Genomic DNA, 27,020 nt, shown 5'->3' on the forward strand with positions numbered 1-27,020 from the left:
TTAAACTCGTTATAATATAAGACAAATTCTTCTTTTTACAACCATCCATTAAGTTAGAGTTTAATTACCTAGCAAACCGTTATACTCACCCCATTTTCAGATAAAAATTCCATTCCTTTTGCAACTTGGTAAACGAAAGAAGTTAAATCCCTGGAGGTGAGCGATCGACTTGGTCCGTGCATATTATTATAATACCTTTCCGCCCTCGAATTCCTCAAGTATCCCTGTAATTTTCCTTTGCTAATATACTCCATGATCAGGAAAATCGGCTCTTTATCTGTACAACAGCCTAACAATCTGACAACATTGGCGTGGGGCTCCAGCATTTTCATAACTTGAAGTTCGGATAGAAGATCTGATTTTTCTTTTTCGTTGGCGTTTTCTTTTAGAGTTTTCACTGCTACAACAGTCACGCCAGTATCTTTGCCTGGAAAAATAGTATGTTTCAATATTTTTTTGCTTAATGCTAGAGTAGTTTAAATGTTTGACTGGGCTAATAGTATAAGCTCCCACTGGTCGATTCTGAAGATGATTTGAGGGATTATGTAAGATTAAGCGATAGGTTGTCAATGAAAAATTAGCCGCAATTACCTGTAATTAATTTGTGTTCAATTAATTTGATACTATAAATTGTAGCTATATTCTTTTTATTCAATTTTACGTCATTTGAAAGAAAATGATGTCACGCATTGAAATTGAAATGGTCACCCGAACGTTACGGTATATATAAATTTTGCGGCCAATTGGAGGCTGGTATAAAAACTGTAAAATCGCATTTGAGAAAATTTATTGGTCCCAATCATCTTACTTACGAGGATTATCTCACTGTTTTTAACACGTTTGTAACTCCCCTTTGTGGCTTATTACTGTTAGTATATCCCACCACGTTCGTGAGCCGTTCGTCGAGCGTCCGACACTTTCTTCCCAATAACACTAGTATTTTTCACTTATCGGGTTAGGGGTAGTCAGAATTTTCAAAAAATGAATTTTTTTGCATTTTCGTTAAGTGTGACATCTTAAAAATATTCTCTGAAAATTTCAAGATGATCCGATAATTAGTTTTTAGAGTTATTCGACAAATAACAAAGAGAGCTCGGGCACTTCAAAGCGCTCGGGAGCAGGTAGCTGAAAAAATGATGCTGCACATGTGTGGCAGATCAGCTCGACAACGACAACACTCGGAAAGGCAGAATGCTTCGTAGGCAATAGCAAATTGATGTTTTGGAAACTTCCACAATGGCTGAAGAACTATTATTTGGCCCAGGAATAGATGACTCGGTGTAAGTAATTTAATAATTCGTATTTCTGTACGTGAATCTAGTGTGAAACTTTAGACGCGTTTTTCTAAAAACTATGTTTTTTTGAACTAGTGAAAACTGTAACTCGAAAACCGCTCAGAAGATTTTAATGAAATTTATACAGCTTTTTAGAATACATAATAAACTCGGGCCTGATCGAAGGATTTTTTTTTCAAAAATTTCGATTTTTTAAGACCAATTAACTGTTGATTTTTTTCTCAAAAATCTAGACAAAAATTTCCTGAGGCCGCCATTTTGTTAATTTTAAAAAAAATCCTTCGATCAGGCCCAGGATTATCTATTTATAAAACTAATTTTTTTATCCGATTCATTTTAGATGAATCTCCAAGGACTTATGATTGTCATCGCAAGGACCTTTTTTTGGAACTGGGTCAACACAGACAGCTATAACTTTGGAAATCAAATTTTTTTTTGAAATTTTCGTGACTTCAAGTCAAAATATTGTATAATAATGCCATATAACTACTTTTGTAAAATAACACAATTTAATAGCTAAAAATATACCCCTTATATCAAATATTATTTTCAACTTTTTTGTTTTATATGTTTAAAAGCGTATTTTTCAGTATTTTTGAACTATATTTATCAAAAAAATAGGAGGCATCTTAATTTCTCGTTTATACAGGATGTACAAACGAACAGATTTAAGAGATCCCAGCAAATAATTAGAAATAGTTCATTTGAAAGAATTTATGTTTATTGTCAAAATTTAGGAAGGGTTACATTTGGAATTTAGGTACAATGCTAACTAAACGCTACGGAAAAAAAGAATTTTTCGCGGAAAGAATGTTTTTTTCTTCGAATTTGTGGCAGGTGAATGAAAAAATGAGTTTTTCAGAGTTTTGTCAATAGAACATTATCATTATTGAAAACTTTAGGCAAGTGTCGCATTGCTAGGTCATAATTAGGATTAGAGTAATTATTTAGATCTATAATTCCTTGCCAATGATAGTGCTCTGCTCAGAAAAGTTTTTTTTTTGTGACGTCTCCGAAAAATTTATTTTTCCGCACCATTTAATCAGCATTAGTCGAGTACTTGATCTTTTCTGTGAAGCTTTTTCACTTTTAGGAAACAGACGTGGAAGTCGCCAATGCCATATAGAAGAATTATAATTTGTTTCACAAAAACATGTAATTATTGAAGCATCCTATATTTATTATCTATTGATTTTGCACATTTAACTTGCATTACTTTGCTATCTTTATTCTAAAAATAGCCAATTTCTCAAAAATGTGCACAATGGAAAATTTCATAATATGGCACTTAATTAGCATTTACTTCTACGCTTACTGTTTTATCTGTTTCCTCATATTGATCTGCTTACTTTGAGGACATATTTTATATATTAACACTAAGAGATTGTGAGCAGTTTCAACAATGAATTTTTGAGAATAAATGCATAGACGAAGATATACGCACGATAGCGAGTAATTCTTTTGGTGGTTAGTGTTTTCAAAAAATCAGGATATCGAAGAAAAGGTGCATTGCTCAATAACTCTCTAGACTTCTCAAAGAATTTTTTGTATAAAGGATTATTAATTTCTATGAACGTTCTCTCTGGAAAAAGAGAGGTAATTTTTGCAACATTATAAATAAATCGGTAATAAAAGCCAATGAGTAAAAGAAAAGATTCTATTTCTTTGACAGTTTTTCGAAAGTACTTTGAGGCTAGTTTTTTAGTATATTTTAAAAACTGGATCTATATAAGGCAGGAGACACTTATACGGAAGAGATACCAACAGGTAGGGCGACAGCCTCAACCCATTTCTGTTCAATCTCTTGATGGACAGAATTATAGAGGCAGTATCATCACTAAATATGGGATTCCGAATAGGATAGAATAAAAGAATCAACATGGTATGCTACGCCGACAATGCAGGACGACCTACAGAGACAACTACACAAATTCTGCCAGCTCAGCCAAGCGATGAACATGACTATATCCACAGAAAAAACTAAAAGCATAACCTTCGCTCGTACGATGTAAGCTGGTGGTACAGGACAAAATCATCGAACAAATCTCACAATTGGAATACCTGGGTATGGACCGAGTTATCACGATCCAGTGAAGTACCTAAGAAAGCAAGATCGGGTAGCCTCAGGACTATAGTGAGAAAAACAAGAGTAGATCGAATCGGGAACACTGACATCAGGGAATAATGTGGGGTGCAAGACATCGTAAGATGGGGGAGAAAAAGAAGAATGGAAGAGAGTGGACTGCCACGCATCATACTTGGAGGGAAACCAATAGGGAAAAGAGAACCCGGACGACCACCTAAGATATGCATGGACAGCTGGCAGTCCACCTCCCAGGAACTGATACAAAGAAACCTGTATGAATTCTTGAAAATGAATAGGAAGAAGAAGACCGATATATACGAGGTACTCATGCAATGATTTGCAGATAATTACGTCCACCATATAGACGAAGTACGATTTGTAGTGATAGGGTCCGAGGATATAATCCATCAATGGAGCGTTTTCTAGTTCAAATGGCACACTGAGATTTATAAAGAACATATACGGGGTATACGGAAAAAAATAATCAAGCACCTTAGTTGCTTTGTTACTTTTTTGTTATGAAGATGATGAACTATTTATTTCAGTGTGGAGATTTTGATTTGAATGATGCAAATATATTGAAGTATTTTCCACATGTATTAAACCCCTCAAATATCCTTTTAGTTTTAATGGCAGAGTTTTTTTGTTAAATGATTTTAAATAAAATTTCTCACCATTTAAGTCTAGAGCTTCACATTTCCATACTTGACCGAAAGCTCCTTCTCCTAATATATTGAAAAACTTAAGCCGATGTCTAGGAAATTCCCACCGATCAGTATCGTTATCTGATGTAGAAAGTTGATTTCCTACCTAAAAAACAAAGAATTGAATAAAAATCTCAATTTGGTGCTTGATAAAAATCTTGATAAATCCTGATAAAAATCACTAGTATAACTTGAATGTTTGGACTTTGAAGAAAAACGAGATTTATTACTTATAGTAAGAAGACTTCGTTTTGTATTCAGATTATAATGTTAGGCTTACGTCTCTGCAGAAAACGTCTGAGCTAACACATAAGTGTATTCTTCTCCTATCTTACAAGAACATTTACGAGGATGTATTGATATCTAGTTTGCCTAGACCAGTTCCATGTATAAACAAAATATTGCGATACCATAGCAACGAACAATAACTTATTAGAAGTGTCAGTGTAAAGTTTTACGTCAAAAAAGTAAACCAGAGTTACACAATAAATTGAAAGAAGAGAGATGTCCACCGAAATTGTGAAAATCGAAAAATTGGAGTATCGAGCCATCATCAAGTACCTGTATTTAAAAAGGTTAAAGGTTAAATTGGACTGCAAGCTTCAAAAGTGGTAAATTTTCCATTGAAGATGATGACCGATCGGGAAGGCCAGTTTCTGTGTTCCCTAAAATATCGATGCAGAACATGACATGATTTTATCAGACCGTCGAATTGGGTTAAAACGGATATCTGAAGCACTCAATATTTCATACGAATGCGTTCATCATATAGTTCACGTCAATTTGGACATTAGAAAAATTGCTGCAAAATGGATCCCCACACGATGTAGACTTCTTAAATTTCGATGCAATGGCGACACTCTGGAATGGATCTAAGTTTCGTGCCCAAAAATCTGCTGGAAAAGTTTTTGGTTCAGTTTTTTGGGGATTGCCATGGAGTAATCATGATTGATTTTTTTGATAAGGGTAGAACAATAACTGGATATTACTATTCGACATTACTGACCACTCTACGGGAAAAAAATAAAAAAAAGACGCGGAAAACTATCCAAAGTTGTTTTGTTTTTGCAGGATAACGCCCCTGCATACAAATCTCATGTTGCCGTGCAAAAAAATCGGGATTTAGGATTTTGATTACTAGAACACCCTCCTTATTCACCAGATTTGGCTCCGTCCGACTATAATCTCTTTCCTCAACTGAAAACAAGTTTAAAAGGTCGTAAATTTTCTTCCAATGAGAAGGTAATAAAAGCTGTGGAGGTCTGGTTTGCAGAGCAACAAGAAACATTTTTTTTGAAAGGTCTAGAGACGTTGCAGGTTCGCTGTAATAAATGTATCCAATTAAGAGGAGAATATGTTGAGTAATAAAATATTTTGACATTGAAATTTTGTTTGGTTCTATAGTAGGCGAAGAATTTTTCAATATATCCTCGTAATGTACTGTAATGTTTTTTTATTTATTTACACTTTCCCTATTCGTGTCTACCTCTTACGTTCTCGATTTATATAAATACTTTACACTACACTTAATTACTTTATAATAATTAACTTATCACTTACACTTAACTAACTTATAATCTTTGTGTTGTTTATACAGCACTTCAAAATATTGGATTTATTAAAAATTTTGCATACTTATCAGGACTGATGACAAAACAATGAATTAATTCGTGCCATAATCCTGATTAGCTTGGTGTATATGTTTTTGTTATTAAGTATTTTAAGAGCTTGCCGTTCTACTTAGTATATCGAATACGGAGCATTTCCCATTCCGACTTCCGTCAATTACTTTCTCTCGATTTTGTCCCTTTCTTGGCTGTTCTCTTCAGAGCGAAGTTTTCTTAATACCTCAGCGGCCTATGTACTCATTGCTGTCCAGGCAGCATTTAGGCAGAATCTACCATTGATTAGCAATAAGCTATAAATTAAGGTCTCTCATTGGTTGTTGCTAATCGCTGGTACGTTTTGTATAAACATTGCTAATCGCGGATAGATTTTGTCTCCCTGAGAATACTATGCGTACTATTGCCAATATTGGCAAATCCTACCTCCTATATAGGAGGTAGGATTTGCCTTGACGTTGCTAATCAGCAGTATGTTTTATCTATACACGTATTATTGCATTATCTTGTTTTGTGAGTCGTGCATTTCTGTTTTATTTTTAGCGTGGTGTAGTCAGTGTCTCTTGATTATTATTATACATTCCAATATGAATACTGATTTGAAATTTCCAGCAAATTTTCGCTATGAAGTCTAGTGAAGTGGATATCAGAATTTTCTGCCCAAACTAATACTTCTTGGGTATTACGCAGATCCAAGAAGGATCCATCTCCAGAAGGAAACCAGGTGTAACTAGAAGCAGTAAGCGTCGACCAGCAACTGGTGAAAAAACACACTCAAAAAGGAAAATAAATCTCGCCTTCAATGTAAATAAAAATGTACCAAATGTGAAGTCCACTAAATATAAAAATGTTACTGTAATAATTTAAAATGTTTTGTATAAATAATAAAATGATAAAGCCTGTATTGTTCCTTTTACCATATCTTTCCTTTTCTATCAGCAAGCTCATGAATGAACGTCAAGGCAAATCCTACCTCCTATTGGCAATAGTACGCATAGGGAGACAAAATCTACACCCGATTAGCAATGTTTGTACAAAACGTACCAGCGATTAGCAACAACCTTTGAGAAACATTGATTTATAGCCCATGCTAATCAATGGTAGGATTCTGCCTTGAACGCGTCCAGGCAATGCCTGAACACTAAATTTTTTTATTCGACGAGAATTTTGATTTTTTTGCATTTATATGAACTACTCTTTTTTACTTATCACCTTTGAGCTAATAATAAATTTGGAGAGGTACAGAAACAACAAGAATTGGATAATTATTAGGAATCTTACCGGTATTCGACCTGCATCCAAGTTCCATGCTTCATAACGATTACTGGACGCCCTGGGTCTTCTCCATTCCTGCAAATTGACACCAGGATCTTCTTGAACGACAGTTCCGTTCGGAAATTCTTTACGCTGTAAAATCGTCACTATATAATAATTTAAAAGCCAAATTCTACAATTTTTGAATCAAATTTCTCAATATCATTTTTATATAAAAAGCGTGAATAATTGTTAACGGCCAATCATAGTTAAATATTTTTCTACATGAAATTGTCGTTCAGTGTCTATCAAAACATAACGCAATTTATAAAAATTGTGGGCTGGAGTATTTTAATTCAATGAAAATCAATAAAACATGCATTTTATATATCAAACTAAACATCCAACAATTGAAATTGGTCTAAGTTGTATTGATTATAGAATCCAAGAATGTATTTTGAAACAGACGACAAATAAATACACAAAGGTCTGTTCCTTCATATATTAACAGGAGCTTCAGACTACCAGAGGATGTGTTTACAACTAGTATATAGTTGGAACAATGACAATTTTTTTGCTGACTTTCGTTTATTAAGTGATAAAATCGTATCAAATATATTTGATTAAGAAACGAAATTTGTAATCAATGATTAATTTTGTATGTTTGTGGAATATGAAGTCATGGAAAGCTTTATCAGTTATAGATAGACAATACTTACAATGTCATCTTTGCCATCTCCTTCCTTAGAATTGTAAATTTTCTTTCCAAATACGAAAGCAATACCACCAATGGTCAAAAATACACCAATCACTGCTGCTATAGGAATTATAGTACCAGATAGTGTTTCTGTAGACCTGATTGGTAGATCTGATGTTAACAGCTCATTCGTAGATTCTATATCGTCCTGAAGAAATGTTTTTGTTATCATTTTCGCCGTTGTAGTGGTAGTTTCTTTTGTTTTTTCACTAATACTGTTATCAATTTCATCGTGTTTCACTAGTACTGGCTTCAATATCGTAGTTTTATTCGTGCTTTTCATATCATTTGTTGAAGGATTTCTGATATCTGAAAAGTAAGGTGGGTTTGGTATGAACGGTGAATAATTTATCACAGATTGGTGATTGCCATTTGGATAGTTTAATATAGGAGGATGTTGTCCGGATCTGTGTATCATTCCCGGGTAATTTATAATACCATTCGAAGGAGGCCTAAGCGGTCTTGATGGATTAAAACGAGAATTAGCGGCTAATATATTTACGTTTACTTCTGTTTTTGCTTCGAGTTTGCCATCGTTTACTTGTACATAAAGGTGTAAATTTTCTCCTGCCTGCAAAAAAATCAGTTCTAAATACACTGGATAATAACCCTGGAGATCTGCCTTTTAAGTAATTGAAATATACTTCTTCAAAAACAAACTGAATAATGATAATAATAATAATCATAATAATAATACAGATCATAAGAAGGAACATCACCCTATCAATTGAATACAGCTATGGCAATAAATCAAACAGCTTTCTGAATTAAATCCCCACAATCATTGAAAATAACCAAAAATCAATATCAGAATGAAACAGAAAATATGATCTTGTTTTATACGCAAAACGACTAAGATGATGTATAAAAATAAACGATAGAGGATCCCAGGATACACAGTGCAACCAAAGCAAATAAGCGTTCCAATAAAATTGGTGAGAAAGTGACACGAATAAATCCACCCAGCACACAGAAAATTGGATATAAAAAACTTCTGGAATGATCATTATCAAAATCCCAGCAATATAGATAAAATCAGAGTATAAATATATGAACCGAAAACTTATCAATATTATCAATTTAATGTCTGGAAAGTCCAGGAGCCGACACAAATCACTTCTGGCACAAAAAATTGACAAAGTTACATAGATCAGTCATAATAGAAATAAAAAAACTACCAGGACACATCCAATGCAAAAACGGAAACCAACATAAATACAAAGGACCAAATGCTTAGATTATTGGACAAAGATGCTCCATTCGAAGTGTTAACTAACGATAGCCAATCATGGGTCAATAAAAATCTTCCGCAAACTCGAAATGTATCGCTCTGGTACACAGACGCTTGAAAGCTAACGCAAGAAGCTGGATATTTCTGGACCCCAATACAAACTCTCGATTCCTCTATGAACATCGCTCACCATTTTTTCAGGTACAGTTGCTAAAAATAAACTAATGTGCTCAGGATAGAAACATCTCTTAAAAGCACATTTACATTCTCTCAGATAGCCAAGGAGCCTTGAAGGTCTTGAAGCTATTAAGTGCACATTATAACTAATATGAGAGAGCAAACAAAACAAACTCTGAAAACAATAGTTAATAGAAACAAAGTCACCCTAATGTGGCTTCCAGGCCACCAGGGTATACAAGGAAATAAAGAAGCAAACATCATCGACAAAAATGGTCAACGACTCCATACCTAGAACCTTATATGGTCTTACGATATCCCACTTCAATATCGAACTGAACGAATGGCTAAAGGTTTAAAAGGAGTCTTACTGGAAAAACACACCATATCTTAGACAATTAAAAAGATTCATAATCATATTAGCCAAGAAGCCTAAAGACGTGATGACCAGAAACGAAATGAAACTGATGGTTGGTCTTCTGGCAGGTTACTGCCCTGTCAAATACCAATTTAATACAATGGGCTTGGCAGAGGACGACAATTGCAGATTCTGCGAATAAGCCATAGAAACAGCAGAGCATCTACTTTGGAAACGTCCTGCCTATTTCGCTAAAAGCCTTAAGTACCTTGAAACCGTAGTACTGAGACCTAGGGAAGTGAGACACAAGAGCCCCAAAAAATAGCCTTCTTTGGGAGGATGTATTTTGGAAGCAGAATAATAAGATGTAGAGTCTTGTATAAAATATTTTCTAGGTATAGGTGCAGAGTCGTTGTAACGCCAAATGATTCTCCAAAACAATCTACAAAATACTGGGATGTAATGTTTTTAAATTGCAGAACATCTAAAAAATCTCTACAGTTTCAATAATATCTAATATTACATTATAAATAATTAAAATTTCATCTAAGATATCTTTGAAATAAGTAAGATTGTGATATTGCACTTGAAGGTCAAGTATACCGTATAAATATTTAGATTATAGTAATAATTATTTGATATCTTGAATAGGTTCCTTTGGCAGCCGTATAACGTTTAACAATTTTTGCAGTTTCATTATTTCTGTTTACGAATTATATTATTTGGGGTTGATATCTGTTTCTTGTTTCAATTTGTCTGATTATATGTTCAATTCATAATAAATCTAAGCTATTTCTGAATTTTGTCCTGATGTTATATTTTCCTGTGTGCAATGATGCGTGCATTATCTAAATAAATTATTAACTTTCTATACATTGAGCAGAGATTAATATATATATAACTGTTCATATTTTGAAAAAGAGTCTATAGACCTGAAAATTATAGTGCTTTTAATATAATAATGTCTAATAATATATTATTTGAAACCATTTTAGTTGGAGTAATATTGAAAAGTGCTTTCACGGGTTTCCGATCACGTTTTGTTATTTGGCATATTTCACTTTCGTTGATAGAAATTTGAATTGACGACCTTTGGATTTATTTATAACGGTGTTTTTTATGTAAGGAATCTTCAAAATCAATATAATATTTAACTTTTGATACTATATATTCTTTAAAAAAATTTTGATTCAAGTATTTATATACTAGAACGTTTTGGTTCCATATAATTTGATAATTGTAGATTCAGCTGGTTCGAAATTAACTTCAAAGATTATAATGATGATAATATGGTACAATGAAAAAATTTTTATATGGAAATACGAACAACAACAAAAAATGTTAAATATTGGGCTTAAAATTACCAAGGTTGCGGATGTCAAGATTGGTTTTATGCAAAAAAAAAACTTACAACAAGCTATAATGATTCGTCTTAGTGTATGCTGCTGCATAGTTTGTATATTAATAAAATTTTACAGGGCAGAGCTCAGAACTTTTCCTATAATTTTGCTTGTTAGTCAGAAGTTTCGGAAAACCATCAATTCAGGAACGTTTTTCTAAGTTTGATAAAATTTAATGAACAAATGCCAAACAAAGTAAATAAATTGAGCATCGTTTAATAACATACGTATATTACGTATTTATATTATATGAGCAATAATGAAAAAAAATAAAACCATAATACAGGGTGGCACAATAGAACGTGCATTTATTAGGTATAGGCTAAAAAAATAAATACAGAATGTATTGTTGAAATAAAAGATATGTTGATTAGGGAAATCAATGAAGTTTATTCTTTAAAAATAACATCATCTAAATGATGGCCATCTCGAAGACGGCACTCCTCTAAACGCGAATGTAAATTTGTGAAAAAAAAATAAATCTATTGTGTTTGCTGTCATTTCTTGGCGGATATTTTCCTTTAGCTGCCTGATGTTTCTGGGATTGTTCATTTAGACTTTATTTTCGAGGTGTTTCCCACAAAAAAATCAAGAGGAGTCAAATCAGGGCTACGTGGAAGCCAAGGGATATCACCTCATTTGGAAATTAGTCTCGTAGGAAACATCTGCCTCACAGCCGCCATATAGAGTAATTTGATGTGTGAGAGGTCGCTCTGTCTCGTATTCGCTATTCTTGTTCTGGAGACAAATATCCCTCTAACATCGCAACATAGCAGTCGGTGTTAACGGTGATGTTTCGTACTCGTAAATCTTCAAAAGGGCCAATAATTCCTTTGTTTGAGATTGCTGCCCATACCGCAACTTTCGGACTATGCAGCGGTTTGTGATGTTTCATTTTTGGATTTTTTCGGTCCAATAACGATAATTTTGTCGGCTTACGAAACCATTTAAATAAAAATGAGCCTCATCTGAAGAAAGGATGTTGTCAAAAGTTCAAAATCGATTAAGCATTTCTTCAGCAGTTTTCAACCTTGTTCCAAAGTCGGTACTTTTTAATTCCTTTGTTAACTGGAGCTTATAAGGATGCAGTTTAAGATCCAACTTCAAAATTCGCTGTAAACTTCGTAGCGACAAGTTTAAAACCGCCGATCGCTTCCGAGTATACAAATGCGGATTTTTTCGTACTGACTCCCTCACCCTATCAATATTGTCTGTGGTCCTGGACGTTCTTGGACGACCTTTTGTTGGTGGTTTAAACGTGGAATCGATCTCTTTAAAACGCTTAATCCATATTTCAATTGAATTTGTACTCGAAGCTTGCATGGCATGGCATGGCTACTAAAACTCCACGAGTGCAACTATCCAATCACGCTAGGCTCCCCCGGCTACGCACCGTTTTCCTCACGAAAAAAAAATGATACAATATTGCGCCATCCTGTATACAGCTGTTTAACTTGAGAATGTTCAAATGGATATATAGACGGGCACTTTCAATTTATTAGCAACAATCAATTCGGTCCAATTTCTGGCCTTTAATAAAATATTATTTAACATTCACAACGTCGTCATTAGTTTATAACGAAATTCAGTAATACCTAGTTTGAATACTGCAATTGTCTAATAATGAAATTCCACCCCCCACCCTTTATTCCAAATAATAGTTTTTTTATTTCAGATTGTCCTATTGCTCTTCGTAGGATATTTACAAACTACCAATATTTTCGATATATTTGAAAACAACCGTATTGCTATCTTTGGTCATGGACTTCATATGGAAAGTGGTTTCAAAATTGACAAAGGTTTTCTGGATGGTTCTCCAGAAGTAGAACGACACCTGTCAAGTGATAAACATGAAGGTGGTCAACAAGGAGTGGTCAACAAGTAGGTGAAGGAAGTGATGAACAAAGAAAAGGTGCTCAATAACATGTAGGTGGTTTACATAGAGGTGGTCAACATGGAGGTAATCAACATAAAGGTGGTGACCATAGAAGTGGTCGACATGGGAGTAGTCAACATGGAGATAGTCACCATGGAAGTGGTAGAAGAGGAAGTAGTCAACAGAAAAATAATCAACAGGGGGGTATTCATGAAAGAGAGGATCAAAAAGGAAATGGTCAACAGAAATGTAATCAGAAAACGAGTGGTGGACAAGAAGGTGATCAACAAGGAAGCGGTCACCAACGAGGAAGTGGTAAACAAGAAGATAATTATCGAAAAGCTGGTAGACTAGAAAGTGGTCAACAAATTGGTCGATCAAATGGTCAACAAAGTCGTTAGAAGAAGGTGCTATTATCGTGCTTTAAGTTTGATAAATTTCAAATTATTGAAAACTCTTATAATCGAATAACGTTACACGAACAAAACGGAGTTTCTGTAATGTACTCGTCTGATGCTCGCCTCGCTTCGCTCGTCTCGCAATTTTCAGACTCGTCCAACAAAGTAGCACTTTCAGTCCTTGGCATATAAATAACTATTTCACAAAAAAATTTACAGAAATGCAAAAATTTTCTAAAAGAACGTCCGGAAATAATAGAAAAAAACTGAGAAAGGTAATGTGAAATAATCCCAACTCAATAATACCAAAAAAATCAAGTATTGGTCAGGAAATATTTGAACGAAAATAGAAAGCTCCTCTATAATTACAAAATTTCATGGCTTACCAAAAATTAATTAAGAAACCTTAAGCCTACGTCCAATCATTTTATCCATAGAATCACCCAACGGAAAAATTGGACAATTCGTCACCCATAAACTTACACTGGCATACAATAAAACATGTTTTTCGTAAAGTATTCTTTTGATTTTGCATTGTTTTTCAAAACTATCAGCTACTTACCAACTATGTAATCATAAGTTTAGACGTTGTATAACTTTCTACAAACATTACGGTTGACCTAGTAGCATTTCAACACACGAGGATTTAAAAAGTTATTATTTTAGTTTTGCCTTATTTCGGATCTTGTGAAACGCTAGTAAATGATAAGCTTTGTTTTATACAGAGTGTGCCAAAGAAACTTTCTTTTTGAAAAAACTTCCAAGCGGTGAGTTGGGGAACTAGAGGAGGGGAGCGCATCCGAAGTCTCCAAGTTTGTCCTCCCTCTAATGAGTTGCCATTATGTTCTAGTCGAGAGAGCAACGGGCATTCGCCGTTGAGAGTTACTTTTCTAACAATCGCCAATTGTTTCCACACAACGTACTTTCCGCACTCGTTTTGAAATTCCTCTTCCCAGACTTGTTCCTGGCCGTAATTCAATTCTGTAGTGGGTTACAAGAATTGACTGAACGCGATTTTGTTGCTCGTCAAAACGCATGTGAAGTGCAGCTTGACAACCTGCCTGAAGATTCGGTCGTTTTTTTCGGTGACGAGGCTTCACATTTCGGGCAACAAACGAAACATGCGTTATTGGAGTGGCGGAAATCCGCGCAAACTTCACCAGAAGCCACTTCATTGCGAACGAGTTACTGTCTGGTGTGCGATATCGGTAATGGGAATAATTGGTCCTAATGTTTTTGAAGAAAACGAACGTGTGTAGTTACCGTGAATGCAGCTCGTTACAGTAACATGAATAAATGAACGTTAGGAACGTGTGGTTTCAGCAAGAAGGAGCTAGAGCACACACAGCACGAGGCCCAATGGATTTGTTGCGACAACATTTTCCCGGTCGCCTCATCTCTCTCAGAGGTGATCTCGCATGGCCAGCACGCTCTCCAGATTTGTCTCCATGCGATTTTTATTTATGAGGTTATTTGGAATCACTGGTTTATAACAATCGACCACGGATCATTGCTCACTTGAAGAGCAACATTTGTGATGCCATTGATATGCTGTTAAGAGTGGAGATGAACTTCCGAAATCGCCTAAATCGGTGTATACACAATCGCGGACATCATTTGACAGATGTCATATTCAGCACTGAATGAAAAAAAACTTAAGACATTGTATTCTCAAATAAAAAAAAATAATTAAAAAAATATCTGAAGTACTTTTGTTTTTATTGACGTTTCAAATAAGGAAATGTCTCTGGCGCACCCTGTATAAATGAGATCAACTTGATAAATCGTATAATGAACAATACTCACTCTGCCAACCAAGGATTCGTTCAAATATACTGTGCCAGTTTCGTTGTCAATTCTGAATGGTAGTCTCACGTATTTACCATCAAATGATATTGGTTCGAGACTATAAGTAAGAACTTCATCGTCAGTATCATCTCCATGTGCTTGTGATATTTTAGTACCGACTGTTTCATTTTCACGGAGGTTCCAATTTCTGTCTGCTAACCAAACTGAAGGTGGTGTATTGTCAGCTAGCTGGGTATTTCCTGAAAAAAAAAACATCTTCAATTATAACGAGATTTTCTCCGACATATTCATTCTATTGCTTATTTTTTATCACAAATGATTTGTTTGAGCCTCGCAAATAGACCTCAAAATGGGTTTATTATTTTTGTTAGCTCTAATACGTTTTATGTATACAATCAGGTGCCACCTAAGCAACTTTATTGTTGTTAATTGTTGACCAATCGAGAGGAATAACAAGTCACTATCTGTAGTAGTTAGTAAAAAATACTGAATGGGAGAGATATCAACGTTCTAAACTATAAATTTACTTTTAAAAACCGTTCATCCAAGATACTGGGTTCGATCGTACCGTAAGTTTTTCAGGCAAGTTTTCAGTTGCAATGTATTTGACGCAGATCATATCTGCAGTTCAGTGTTTTGTAACTTTCATAAGACTTTTTTTCTGCTTTTTCGAAAAACTATTTCAATTAAAATAAACGTAATTGGCGCAGTCAGTATGATTCGCATAAGCTGTGCAAAAATCGAGTTGTTAATAGGAACCATACGTACCTTACTCGTTTCAAACACTTATAGTGAGTTACAGTGGGTTCCAGAAGAGAAACCCAGGAGACCGAGAAGAATAAATCAAAAGGTAAAAGAAGAGAATGTACATGCGCAATAAACTACAAAATATTTAATAATACTCTAAAAACTGAGAGCTTGGAAATTTTCACCAAGAGGTCAATAAATCACAAAAGGGCACAGTTAGTTGCAAAGAATCTTATATAAGGGATAATGAGAGAGTGCTGAATAAATAAGAGAGAGCACTGAAAGAGGAAAAAATGTGGGTCTCGTGAAGGAACCAACAGATGAAGTAATCTTGGAAAATTTGAAAAACTTAAGAGTGTAGGAGATACTAGCAGAAATTATTAAATACGGCGGGAGATAACCATAAGAGAATGGATAAATTAGAATAAATGCCTGAGAGATGGAATAATTCAATAATATATCCATTTAGTATTTTCTTATTCCAAACTGCTATTTTTTGTTCAGTTTAGTAGTACTATGCCATTTCATAGCACAAGTCGTACATTTCTTGGACCAGTCTTTCACATCGTTGGAGCTGTTTATTTAATAAAACCTTCAAAATCCTTCAAAACCCTTCAACGAACTCGCTGAAGTGTTTTCTTCATTTCCAGATGCCCCTTCATGGACTAACGTATATCTTCTTCAGTACGTCGGCTACTCTCGTACATCGTTCTCTATGATTATTTTCAAAATGCCCCCCTTTCCAACACAAAGGAGTCTCACTGAGCTCAATATGCTAGTGCTGAGCTAGTGCCGGTGAAAATCTTGCCAGATAAGTCGCCGATTTTTTTCCTTCCATTGCCGATTAATTTTTAGGTGAGCATCATTCTCCTGATCTTCTTTGATACTTGTGGGTAACCATTCTTCGTTAACTGTAGTTCTTGAAACTACGGCTTTCTAAGTTTCGGCTTTATTGCGTCGGACAAGACTGTTGGGTATAAGGTCCAGACAAGGTGATCACTGTAGTAAGAGAGATGGTTGCAATCCTGGGTCGGTGCTGCCTCCTTGTAGGTAACTCGTCCTAGTTTCACCTCTGACTAGACGACTTTGTTGTTTTCGGAAGTTCTTGGACGCTTACACGATCTGCGTGCATGCCCTGCACTGGCTTGCTACAATTCCGATATTTGCTCTTCCTTAGTTTCTTGTTAACCATAACTTTCAGTAAGTTGACGATCTGGACCAGTTTTTTCTCGTCACCTTCTTCTTTTATAGTTCTATTCTCATTATATTCCAAAGCCTTCGTGGCTGCATCATATTCAAGAGCAGCAGTCAGGGCATCTACCAAAGTTTTCAGATGGACTAAACGAAGCGCCCTCTGGACGTCATGGTCGCGCAGGACATTAATAAATATCTGGATGTCCGAACATTGGATTGGTACAAATGCTCTATATTATTTTACCATATCGCATGTCCAACCTTCTTTAGCTGAACGAAGTTAGTTTCTTCAAGAGGTATCGTTTGGAATACATCTACTACTTTTTCTTTATCGAATCAATTATTCACCCTATCGGCTACCTCAAACTGTAGAACGTAATTTGTCCAAGACGTCTTGCCGTCGAACGTTGATGCCTTGCCTCATGTAAAACTGTCGTTGCCCTTGATCTTGATTAGTGTTTATATTTTGCAGGATTTCTCTCGATTTTCTTCTCTAATTCGCAATCTTTTTCTCTAACTTTCATATTTTCTCATCCATCGTTCTTATTTTGTTCTCGATATCCGATTTTAGAGATGAAATTTTCGTCTCAGCGGCAATGTCGGTTTTAGTGATAAATATTCGGCGGAAATGTCGTCCTTCATGGTCAAAACCTTCTCGTCGATATTAGCTGTAATATCGTTCTTCATAGTCGAAATATCGTCATTCGTGGTAAAAATTTTTTCGTCAATATTGGCCGAAATATCATTCCTCATAATTGAAATATCATTTTAGAAATTGGCGAGATTAAGGTGGACGACTCGTCTTTGAATAGAAAGTTTCTGGATCAAATCCGTCACTTACCAGAGCCACTTTGAAACAAGTCTCTTAATCATGTTTCTGACACTATTTATTTACAATACCCCGCACCTGGCATCAATGTCATGTTTTTCTTATTTATTTACACAATTCCTATTCATGGGGTGAATTTATAAACACTGTCTCTTACGTCCTTTATTAATTTAAACACTATACACTATTATTTCTGCTAAATTTATGTGACAAAATTCATGAGGTGATTACTTGTAAGAAATTAGGATGAGTCTTTCTCATAACAAAATTTTTTAGCCCACCCCTTTCCCCAGATTAAAAAGTGGTGACTGAAATTTTCAGAGAAGCTGGAAACTTAAAATTCTGTATTTTTTGTGGACTTGCAAAGGACTAACTATGGGTATTTTTTCAATATGTCTGTTACATTATACAAGGGTGAAATTAACCCTTATTTTATTTTATATCAAAACTTGGAAATCATAGTTTTATATAAAAATATTTTTTTTCCAAAAACAATAACTGCAAAGACAAAAAAATAAAAATCCAATATTTATAATTTTTTCAATAAATTGAGTGGAGAGAAGTAAAAAACTAAAATGTAATACAATTCATAATAATTGATGGAAATAACCATCTCTAACCAAAATTTATAAATGTAGGCTACGTGTCATGGAGTACCCTACACATTCAAAAATTTGAGATATATTTCTTATAGTGTCATATGAAAGTTACTGCCACAAAAGTCACTTTTTAGAAAGATAATTTATTTGAACAGCAAAACGACACCATTAACAATTAAAATTACAGTGTACAATATTAATTATTGATCGATCTTATACTCAAAAAAATGAATGCAATTATAAACTGAAAATATGTAACTCAGCAATAAAATATTTGTTGAATTGCAGATCAGCAGCTTATGTTTGTTATGACGGTTCCAGGTTCAATACCATACAGGGTGGTCCAACGAAAAGTTTGCACCTAGCTTTTCTCCTTTTTTGTAATTAAATTCAAAAATTTCGGACACGTCGATTTTGCTTTTGAAGAGGACACATTTTAAACATATTATTCGATCTGCGCATAGCGGGGGTGATTAACAACCCTAAAATTTTATGCTACTAGCGGCTATACGGCTAGCTTGGTAAAAGAAAAGGGTACATTAATTTCAATACTTAGAAGAACAAGACTACTATCCCACGATAGTATAGATTCAACAAGAGGAGTTAAAATTCACAAAAAAAGAGAACTGCATTCAAATGTTTTTGCGCTTACTGATCCTGCATCAAGGCAACCACCCGTTACATTAGTATCATACATCCCTCGTGAAAAACCAAAAAAGGTGCTTATGTTTTTATCTACTCAACATTCCGACGCAAAAATCAATGCTGAGTTGACGTGCACTTATTTTATAACTCAACTAATGTAGGAGTCGAAAAGAAGTTGGCCAATGTCTTTATTTTTCACTCTAATTGATATTACGTAATTTAATGCCTTCACAATGTTTATTGAAAGCATACCAGCTTGGAATAGCAACAAAACAAATCGGAGGCTAATCTACTTACAACAACTAGGACTTGGTCATGTAATAACATTGGTTGAGCAAAGATCAGAAAATATAAATGGACAAAATCGTTCTGAACAACATTCGAATGCAGCTCCAGAGGCAGGAACAACAGGTCGATGCATTTTTGCTGTTGCAGAAATCACCAAAAAAAAATTCCAAAAACTTCAATAATTGGTAGCAAATGTAAACGTTTTTGTTATTTATACATAATAATTTACAATCTATAAAAAGCGGTAGTACACACTAAATAGTTCGTAGCACTTTTTATCCAGCCTTGGTACAACATGAAACCAAAAGTAGCTTGGTCTTCCGAGGGTTAAAATGGTGCTCCATAATCTCATGGAAATTGTAGTCTGCCTAGTGTGTGTGTGCTAGTGTACCTAGTCTTTAAACAATACAATCTGAAAAATTGAGGTTTTTGTTGCTTTTCGTGTGTTAACCATTCACAAAATCTTAGTCATTAAGGAAAATCTCAAGGTAAAAGAGGTTGAATATGTTGGAATCGTATGACATTCTCTACATCTTTAGTGTTTTCAACTCAATTTACTGGAAAATATTATGATTTGATTATGATTAGTGCTTATTTTTTGTTCTCTGGAACTATTGATTTTGGGAAAAAAATTTAAGAATAAAAAAAATTCTAAAAAACAAGGATTTTGATTTATAATTGTATTTCAAGAAACTTCATCTTGAAGCAAAGTTTTTTAATATAAAATAAAGTAAGGGCTGCTGCTACTTTCAACCCCGTATTGAAGCAGGAATATTGAAAAAGTACCCGTTGTTAGTCCTTTGTGAGTACACAAAAATTACCCAATTTCAAGTTTCTAGCATTACTGAAATTAAAAAAAAAAACCTATTTTAGTCACCTTTTAAGGTGATATCTCGGAAACTCATATTAATTTCATACGAGCAATCACTTCTTAATTTTGTCGAACTAACTTAGAAACACCCTGTATCCACAGACTCTTCACATTCTCAAAAACCCCAATATTAAATTGAAATCCAAATTGGTTCTATCCAGAACAAACCGACACAAGTGTTATTAAAAAAAAACCCAAATTTTATCTGAATTAATTTGTTTGTGATTTATAATGAACACACCACGTTTTATAAATGAATACCGGACCTTCTAAGTGACCTTGAGATTCAACAAAAGTCCATAAAATCTGTTATTGGTAACTTTCACTTGTTTCACTACAGTGGTGACGCGTCTGTAGTCCTTCTTTTGATTGTTTGAATGTTAAACAGAGTAGTGGTAAACTATTTGGTATGTGGGATAGCTCGGAGATAACGGTTTTAATAAAATAATAATGACGAATTATCGTAGATGTGTAGATGATTAACACAAACATAAGCAGAACGAAAGTCATTAACAATGAAAAGACGAGAAAATTCTACATTTTCAAATATGATCATACTCGATTATCCCAAAAAAAATGGAAATTTAAATTAAATTGAATACTCAAGTGATAAGTAATAGGTAAAGTTATTACTACACGTTCAGACAGAAGTAATATTTTCATTAACACAAGGGGTTTGATGATTAGCAAGATAGAGAAGATTGCGTCATATGATTAAATGAAATCTACTACTGAATATGAAAATTAAATAAGAATCAGAAAACTTGGACATGTGCTAAAATTAAAATTATACGCATAGGTCACTTGTCGACAAAAATAACCTGAGAAATATGAAGAACTCATATTAATAACGATATAAGCAAAGAAGATGGGAAAGTACAATATACATTAAGAAAGGTTTCAGAGAAGGACAAAAGGAATGTAACAAAATTTAGCAAATTTAAGACAGATGACGACGAGTGGGAATAAAATAAAATAAAAAGAAACTAATCCATGTTACTCAGAAATAAGAAAACAGGTACAAAGAACCAGCAGTAGCAACAAATGTTGGGATAGTGAAATATATAATGATTCAGCAACGCTGAGGGTTAAATAGCGATACGTAAATACACTCGTGGTCAAAAAAACGCACTACCCCGATTTCTGAAAATATTTTTTTGTTTAATAAATTTTACTTAATATTGCTATTGTCTAACTTCTTCTCAATCATTTTGACTCAATAATAAGAAACAAAGAAAGAAAACGTTGCAATAAAACCAAATTTTCTTAAAAATAAAACTTGCTTTCTAAACAATAATGTTCCTTTTTTAAAAACATTCTCCTGGGCATGCTTTCAATTAGGTGCCGTATCACTTCTTGAGGTATGTTCTTCTATTCCTCTAATGCCACTTGCTCAAGCTCTTATAAATTTTGAGGAGATGAATTTCGACGACGAATGCGGCGTTTTAAATTGTTCCAGAAATGCTCGATAGGATTCATATCTGGACTTCTTGGTGGCCAGTCCAGAGTATGAATTCCTACTTAGTTTAGGTAATTCAGAGGATCTGCCGCAACGTGTGGTCTAGCAGTATCATGCATTAAGCGAAAATCATCACCAAAAATGGCCCAAACGGAACGACGTGATTTCCAAGAATGTCAGTTATGTATCTTACTGCGTTGAGGGCGGGTCTAGGAAGAGACACTAATTCTGCGCGGGCATCAAAACAAATTCCTTCTCAAAACATGATAGATCCTCCTTGGAACGGCTCCTTGGGAATGATACAAGACTGCGCAAATCTTTCTCCTCGCCGTCTTCAAATTTGATAATGTCGGTCTGGACCTCTAAGACTGATTGTTATCTCATCAGTAAATAAAACTTGGCACCAATTTTCTAAATTCCAATCTAAATATAGTCTAGCAACACGATGCTGCCTGGCACGATATTTACATTTCGTACTTCTCGTAAAAGGCTGTTGAGCTCGACACTTGTCATTGACTGATTTCTTAACTCAATTTAATTGCAAAACGGTCATCTCGAAAAGTTAAAACTGAAGGACGTCCATGTCCAGACCTCCTAGAACGTGAACCAGTTTCTCAAAATCTTTGCATCAATCTGCCAATGGTTGTGTGGTGTACGCCAAACAGATTTGCCACTTTACGATAACTTTGTCCCATTTTTTGTTTAACTAGTCTCGAGTGTAACACACCTTGATTGCCTTAAATTACTGCTGTCCACAAGTTAGTACAACAATAGAATGAAAGAAACATTAAAATAAGCATAATACAAAATTTTAAAAAACCACAAAAACAGTGTTACATTTTATCGCTAACATTAGAGATACTTTAACTTTTTGTAAAAGAAAAAAAAACCAAAAGATTAACACTTTAGGTTTTGATATTAAATAAGGGGTGGTGCGTTATTTATAGCCACGAGGTTATATCAGAAAAGGACAAGAAATGATTAAAAATTGGGAAACAAAAGGGGGGGAAACGTTTTGAAATTTTAACCTGGATTATAGAAGAACTGTTTGTATTGGCTTTAAAAACTCTAGAGATTATAAGAAAATATATTACATAACATTTTAGTCTAACAGAAAATGAAGCAAATGAATACCATAAAAAATATGGAAATAGACTTTTTTAAACATTGGAAACTACGATGAATGTTTTGAAACAAAGTTCATTGAAAATAAATGCTAATCCAACATATAATACATTTTGAGACAATATCAGACAATTTAGGTTATAATAAAAACCGAAAATAGTATAATAAACGTACATGCGTCAAAGGAAAATAAAGACCTTAGTTTAAAAACTGGATTTCACTAGGAAATAAACAGATGAAGTTCAATGTCAACATAGATATGGGAGATAATAATTCAAAAATCGTATACGAAGATATATATTAACCTGTAACAAGGGATAATATTACACCTGAAAACTAATAAAAACGGATGATATTGAATAGACTACAAACATTATGATAAAGTGCAATAGTCTCAATTAATTTTTTACATAATCGAATTCTTGTGACGAAATTGTCGTCCAAACGTTGTGAAACATTTTGCATTTTATAAGGTTGGAATTTATATATAACTGTGAGGCTTCTCTTAATGATTCGTGAGACATACTCCTTCATTTCTTTTTTTATTAACGACGAAACCATTTTCACTAAACAATTTTCCATAAGTAAGAATAATTTCAATTTTTGATGAGGTGTATCCAGCACAATTACAAAATTACGAAAGTATGAAAAATTATTCAATTAGCAAAACTCATTCAAATCAAGTTTGGCGTTAAAAAATGCTATCGGAAATGATGAATAAATAATTTTTCAAGAAAATTCTGGGTTACGCAGTTACATATATTCTTACAATAATTTTTTATTAAATAATATTATTCTTGATTGTTTTGTTGAATATTAGAAGTAGAATACGATTATAAATCACAAGATGTATTACAATTTTCACCAAATTTCTCGCATATCTAACTAATTTTGGAGATAATACGAAATGAATTAACAAATAAAAATTCATTGAATGATTGGGTGATTACTTTTCAAACAAAACATTTTAAGAATCAATATTTATAACACTGGTCAATAGTGGTTTTGGTGCCGAAGATTTTGGAGGTAATTTCTTATGAATTTGATGCCCTGAATGCAAATATGCTATTAGTTTTTGCATATCTGCTCGAATTTTTAAGATATCAACATTTTTGTGAATTATTCATCATTACACTATTTTAAAAGAAAAACTATGGTTTGAGGAAACAAATTAAACAAGGAATTTTTATTATATTACTCAGATATTACAGATATTATTTATTATATACAATAGAAAACAGAAAAATTCATCATTTAAACCAATTACTCACTAAACATTTCGGAAACTTCTTTTACGTGACATTCTTGAATGTATTTTAGAACAATCCCGTTTTGTTTTAAAGACCAATATTAATCTGCCATCATGTGAGTATCCCATTTTCCTTGATAGCGATCCTCCATATATTTTATATCTTGGTGAAATCTTTCACCTTGCTCCTCACTGATGTCGCCTAAATTATCAGGAAAACGGTCTAAGTGGTTGTGTAAATAGTGTACCTTAATGCTCATGTTGCACCCAAGTGATCTGAAATTATTCAGCAACTCATTGACTAATTCAACATAGTTTTCTGCTTTGCGTTTACCCAGAAAATTTTGGACAACTGAAATAAATGAATTCCAGGCTTTTTGTTCAATCTCAATCATTGAATTTACGAAGTCAAGGTCTTTAATCACCTACTTATTTGTGGGCCATCAAATATTTCTGCTTTAATTTTCTATTTACTCAGCTGAGGCATTTTTTCCCTATATAAGCAAAGCGTGATCAATTCTTAACAAGAGCCTTTACAAAATGCTTCATTAGACCCAGCTTGATATGCATTGGTGGAAAGATGATTTTCTCTCGTGGAACTAAAGGATCATTGATGATATTCTTTTCCCCAACATCCATGTTTTCTCTCCTAGGCCACTCTTTTCTAACCCAGTGTTGCGTTTTGTCTCTGCTATCCCAGAGGCACGAGAAACAAGGATACTTGGTGTGGCCACTTTGCTGTCCAAGGAGAAAGTTTACCATTTTTAAGTCTACACAAATCACCCATTGGTGTTCATGATACTTTATTTTTTCCAAAACCAAAGCTATGATGTCATATTGCTCTCTCATTTTCGTTGAGTGAGCAATTGGTATTGAGCCATATTTTTTCCCATTATGTAGAAGAACACATTTCAAACTTCGCTTTGAGCTGTCAATAAATAGGTGCCAATCATCCGGAAAATATTCAGGAAGACCCACTTTTACCGGGAGTTCTCTAATAGCATGGCAAAATACAATATTTGGTTCTTCAGAGAAAAAAGATCTTTCTCCCTTGTGCGGTAAAATGTAATTTTCGTTCCTGGTTCAAGTAAATTTTTTTCCTTCAACTTGGAAGCCAGTAATTCAGAAGCTTCTTTTGACAGGTTGAGATCTCTAGTGAGGTCATTTAACTCATCTTGGTTGAAACATTGAGAAATTGATGATATCGTTTCAAAATCACTGTCACCTTCAGTAGTGTCAGAATTCTGATCAGAGAGACAATATGTGTCCTCACAGAGTTCTGGTAGCTGGTAAAAAGTTGGAATTGGCACTTCTTCTGAGTGAGGGATAGTCCACTTGTTACGGCTTTTCCGATTGATTCCAGTAATATTTACTAGGCAGAAATAGTAGTCACCGAAGTGATTTTTTGGTTCTCTCCAAACCATTGGTACTCCGAATTTCAGACTTTTCTCGGTATTCCACTGTCGTAAATGCTCTGTACAAGTTTTACAGACAATATGTGGTGCCTATGTTTTATCCTGATCACCAAGCTTAACATCAAAATATCCAAGATAAGCCCTCTTTACAATGTCACTAATAGTTTTTCTGTTTTCCAGTAACGTGTAATCTCCGCATATGTAACAAAAAATATCAGGATGATGTACACAGCTTCTTCTACTCGAACTCATTTTATTTCTATTCAAGGACACAAATACAGCAATTCACATTAACAATCTACGTTTTAGATTTACTTTTCAACAACTCGTTACTAAAGAGAAATTTCATACGAAGCTCTATCTGCACCGCGGGAATTCACAAACTAACCTCAACTCTCAACTGCAGTTGAAGTTTTGAAGGTCACTTCAGATACTAGACAGCTCCGGATTTCTATGGAACTAACTGGATGACACTAATAAGTAGGATTAAATCCCACTTGTTAACAGTTTGTCAACCAATCAGTTATATACCTCATATTGTTAGTCTTCTTTTTGTAATAAATGAATTAAAAAAATAATTATTTTTTAAAATAATAATAAGTTATTTCATAAATATCATTTTAAATTCAATTTGTTATAAAAGAAGACTGACTATAAGGAAAATATACAAGAATCAATCCCTGTATAAATTTTACAGCACTCATACTTGAAAGTATTTATCTTAAAATCTAGAGCTGATACAGAAAAACTGCTTTCATATTTAGATTCAGCAATAATAATATAGTTAAAATCAGCTCAGAAATACTAGGCACCCAAAAAAAGATTTTTTTTGTAGGCCTGTGTAATAGAAAAGAGATTTAAGCTTCATTCAAGTTCGAATTTTATTTCCAGCAATAACTTTCATTCTAGTTAGTCATTCGAGTCTACATTTATTATAATAAAAAGTATTTATTACAAACATCGGTTATGCTTTCTCAACTCACCTTTCATCGGTAGCGAAGCAAAAGAAAGTAGTACAAAATAGATATTCCAACACATTTTTGAACAACACTTTTGAAATCTAAACGTTTCCGCCAGTAAATTTTTCCTGAGGTAGATATAACCACACCACACACCCAAACACAAAATTAAAGGTTTCGTTTTTAATGCAGTATTGATATCTCTGATATTTTTCGTCGTTTCATTATGATTACATAGAAATTTAACTCAAAAATGTTTTCATTCAAGAGTACTAAGAATATTATTACCGATACATTTGCACGAAATATGATAACTTCCTTATTTTATTAAAAAATCTCCGTACTCACTAAACTGCGTTACCGCCAAACCACGGCAACTACTGAAAAATAACCGGACTAGGCGAGGCTGGCACTCGGCTCACCGAGTGGTTTTTTTAGAAAGTAACACCGATGACTAACGGTACAAAACCGCGGTAATTTTAAACATAAACAGGTGTGAAGAAATACATATGATATAAAATGATAATAATTTTCGTTTAATTTAATTGCAAATTCAAAAAATACAGAGTAATGAGTAAATGATATGGTTTCTTCTAAATGACTTGAGGCGTGCACCATCCGCAGATGGGTTTCCGTAGATCACTTTATGAGGTCTTCTGACCAGCGTCTTTTC

At 34.0% G+C, this 27,020-nt stretch overlaps 1 protein-coding gene across 1 annotated transcript in view; it reads right to left on the reverse strand.

The window, feature by feature from the left end:
- Positions 1-26,736, reverse strand: part of LOC130445061 (tyrosine kinase receptor Cad96Ca) — a 33,081-nt gene extending 6,345 nt beyond the window's left edge. The window contains exons 1-6 of the mRNA XM_056780550.1: positions 26,372-26,736; positions 14,965-15,206; positions 7,681-8,289; positions 6,989-7,114; positions 4,056-4,191; positions 90-427 (exon numbers count right to left, since the gene is read on the reverse strand). Of these exons, the coding sequence (XP_056636528.1) occupies positions 90-427; positions 4,056-4,191; positions 6,989-7,114; positions 7,681-8,289; positions 14,965-15,206; positions 26,372-26,426 (1,506 nt within the window). The 5' untranslated portion in view covers positions 26,427-26,736. The remainder of the gene's footprint in view (positions 1-89; positions 428-4,055; positions 4,192-6,988; positions 7,115-7,680; positions 8,290-14,964; positions 15,207-26,371) is intronic.
- Positions 26,737-27,020: the final 284 nt, after the last annotated feature.

Source organism: Diorhabda sublineata, chromosome 6 (assembly GCF_026230105.1).
Source record: "Diorhabda sublineata isolate icDioSubl1.1 chromosome 6, icDioSubl1.1, whole genome shotgun sequence".
Classification (NCBI taxonomy): domain Eukaryota; kingdom Metazoa; phylum Arthropoda; class Insecta; order Coleoptera; family Chrysomelidae; genus Diorhabda; species Diorhabda sublineata.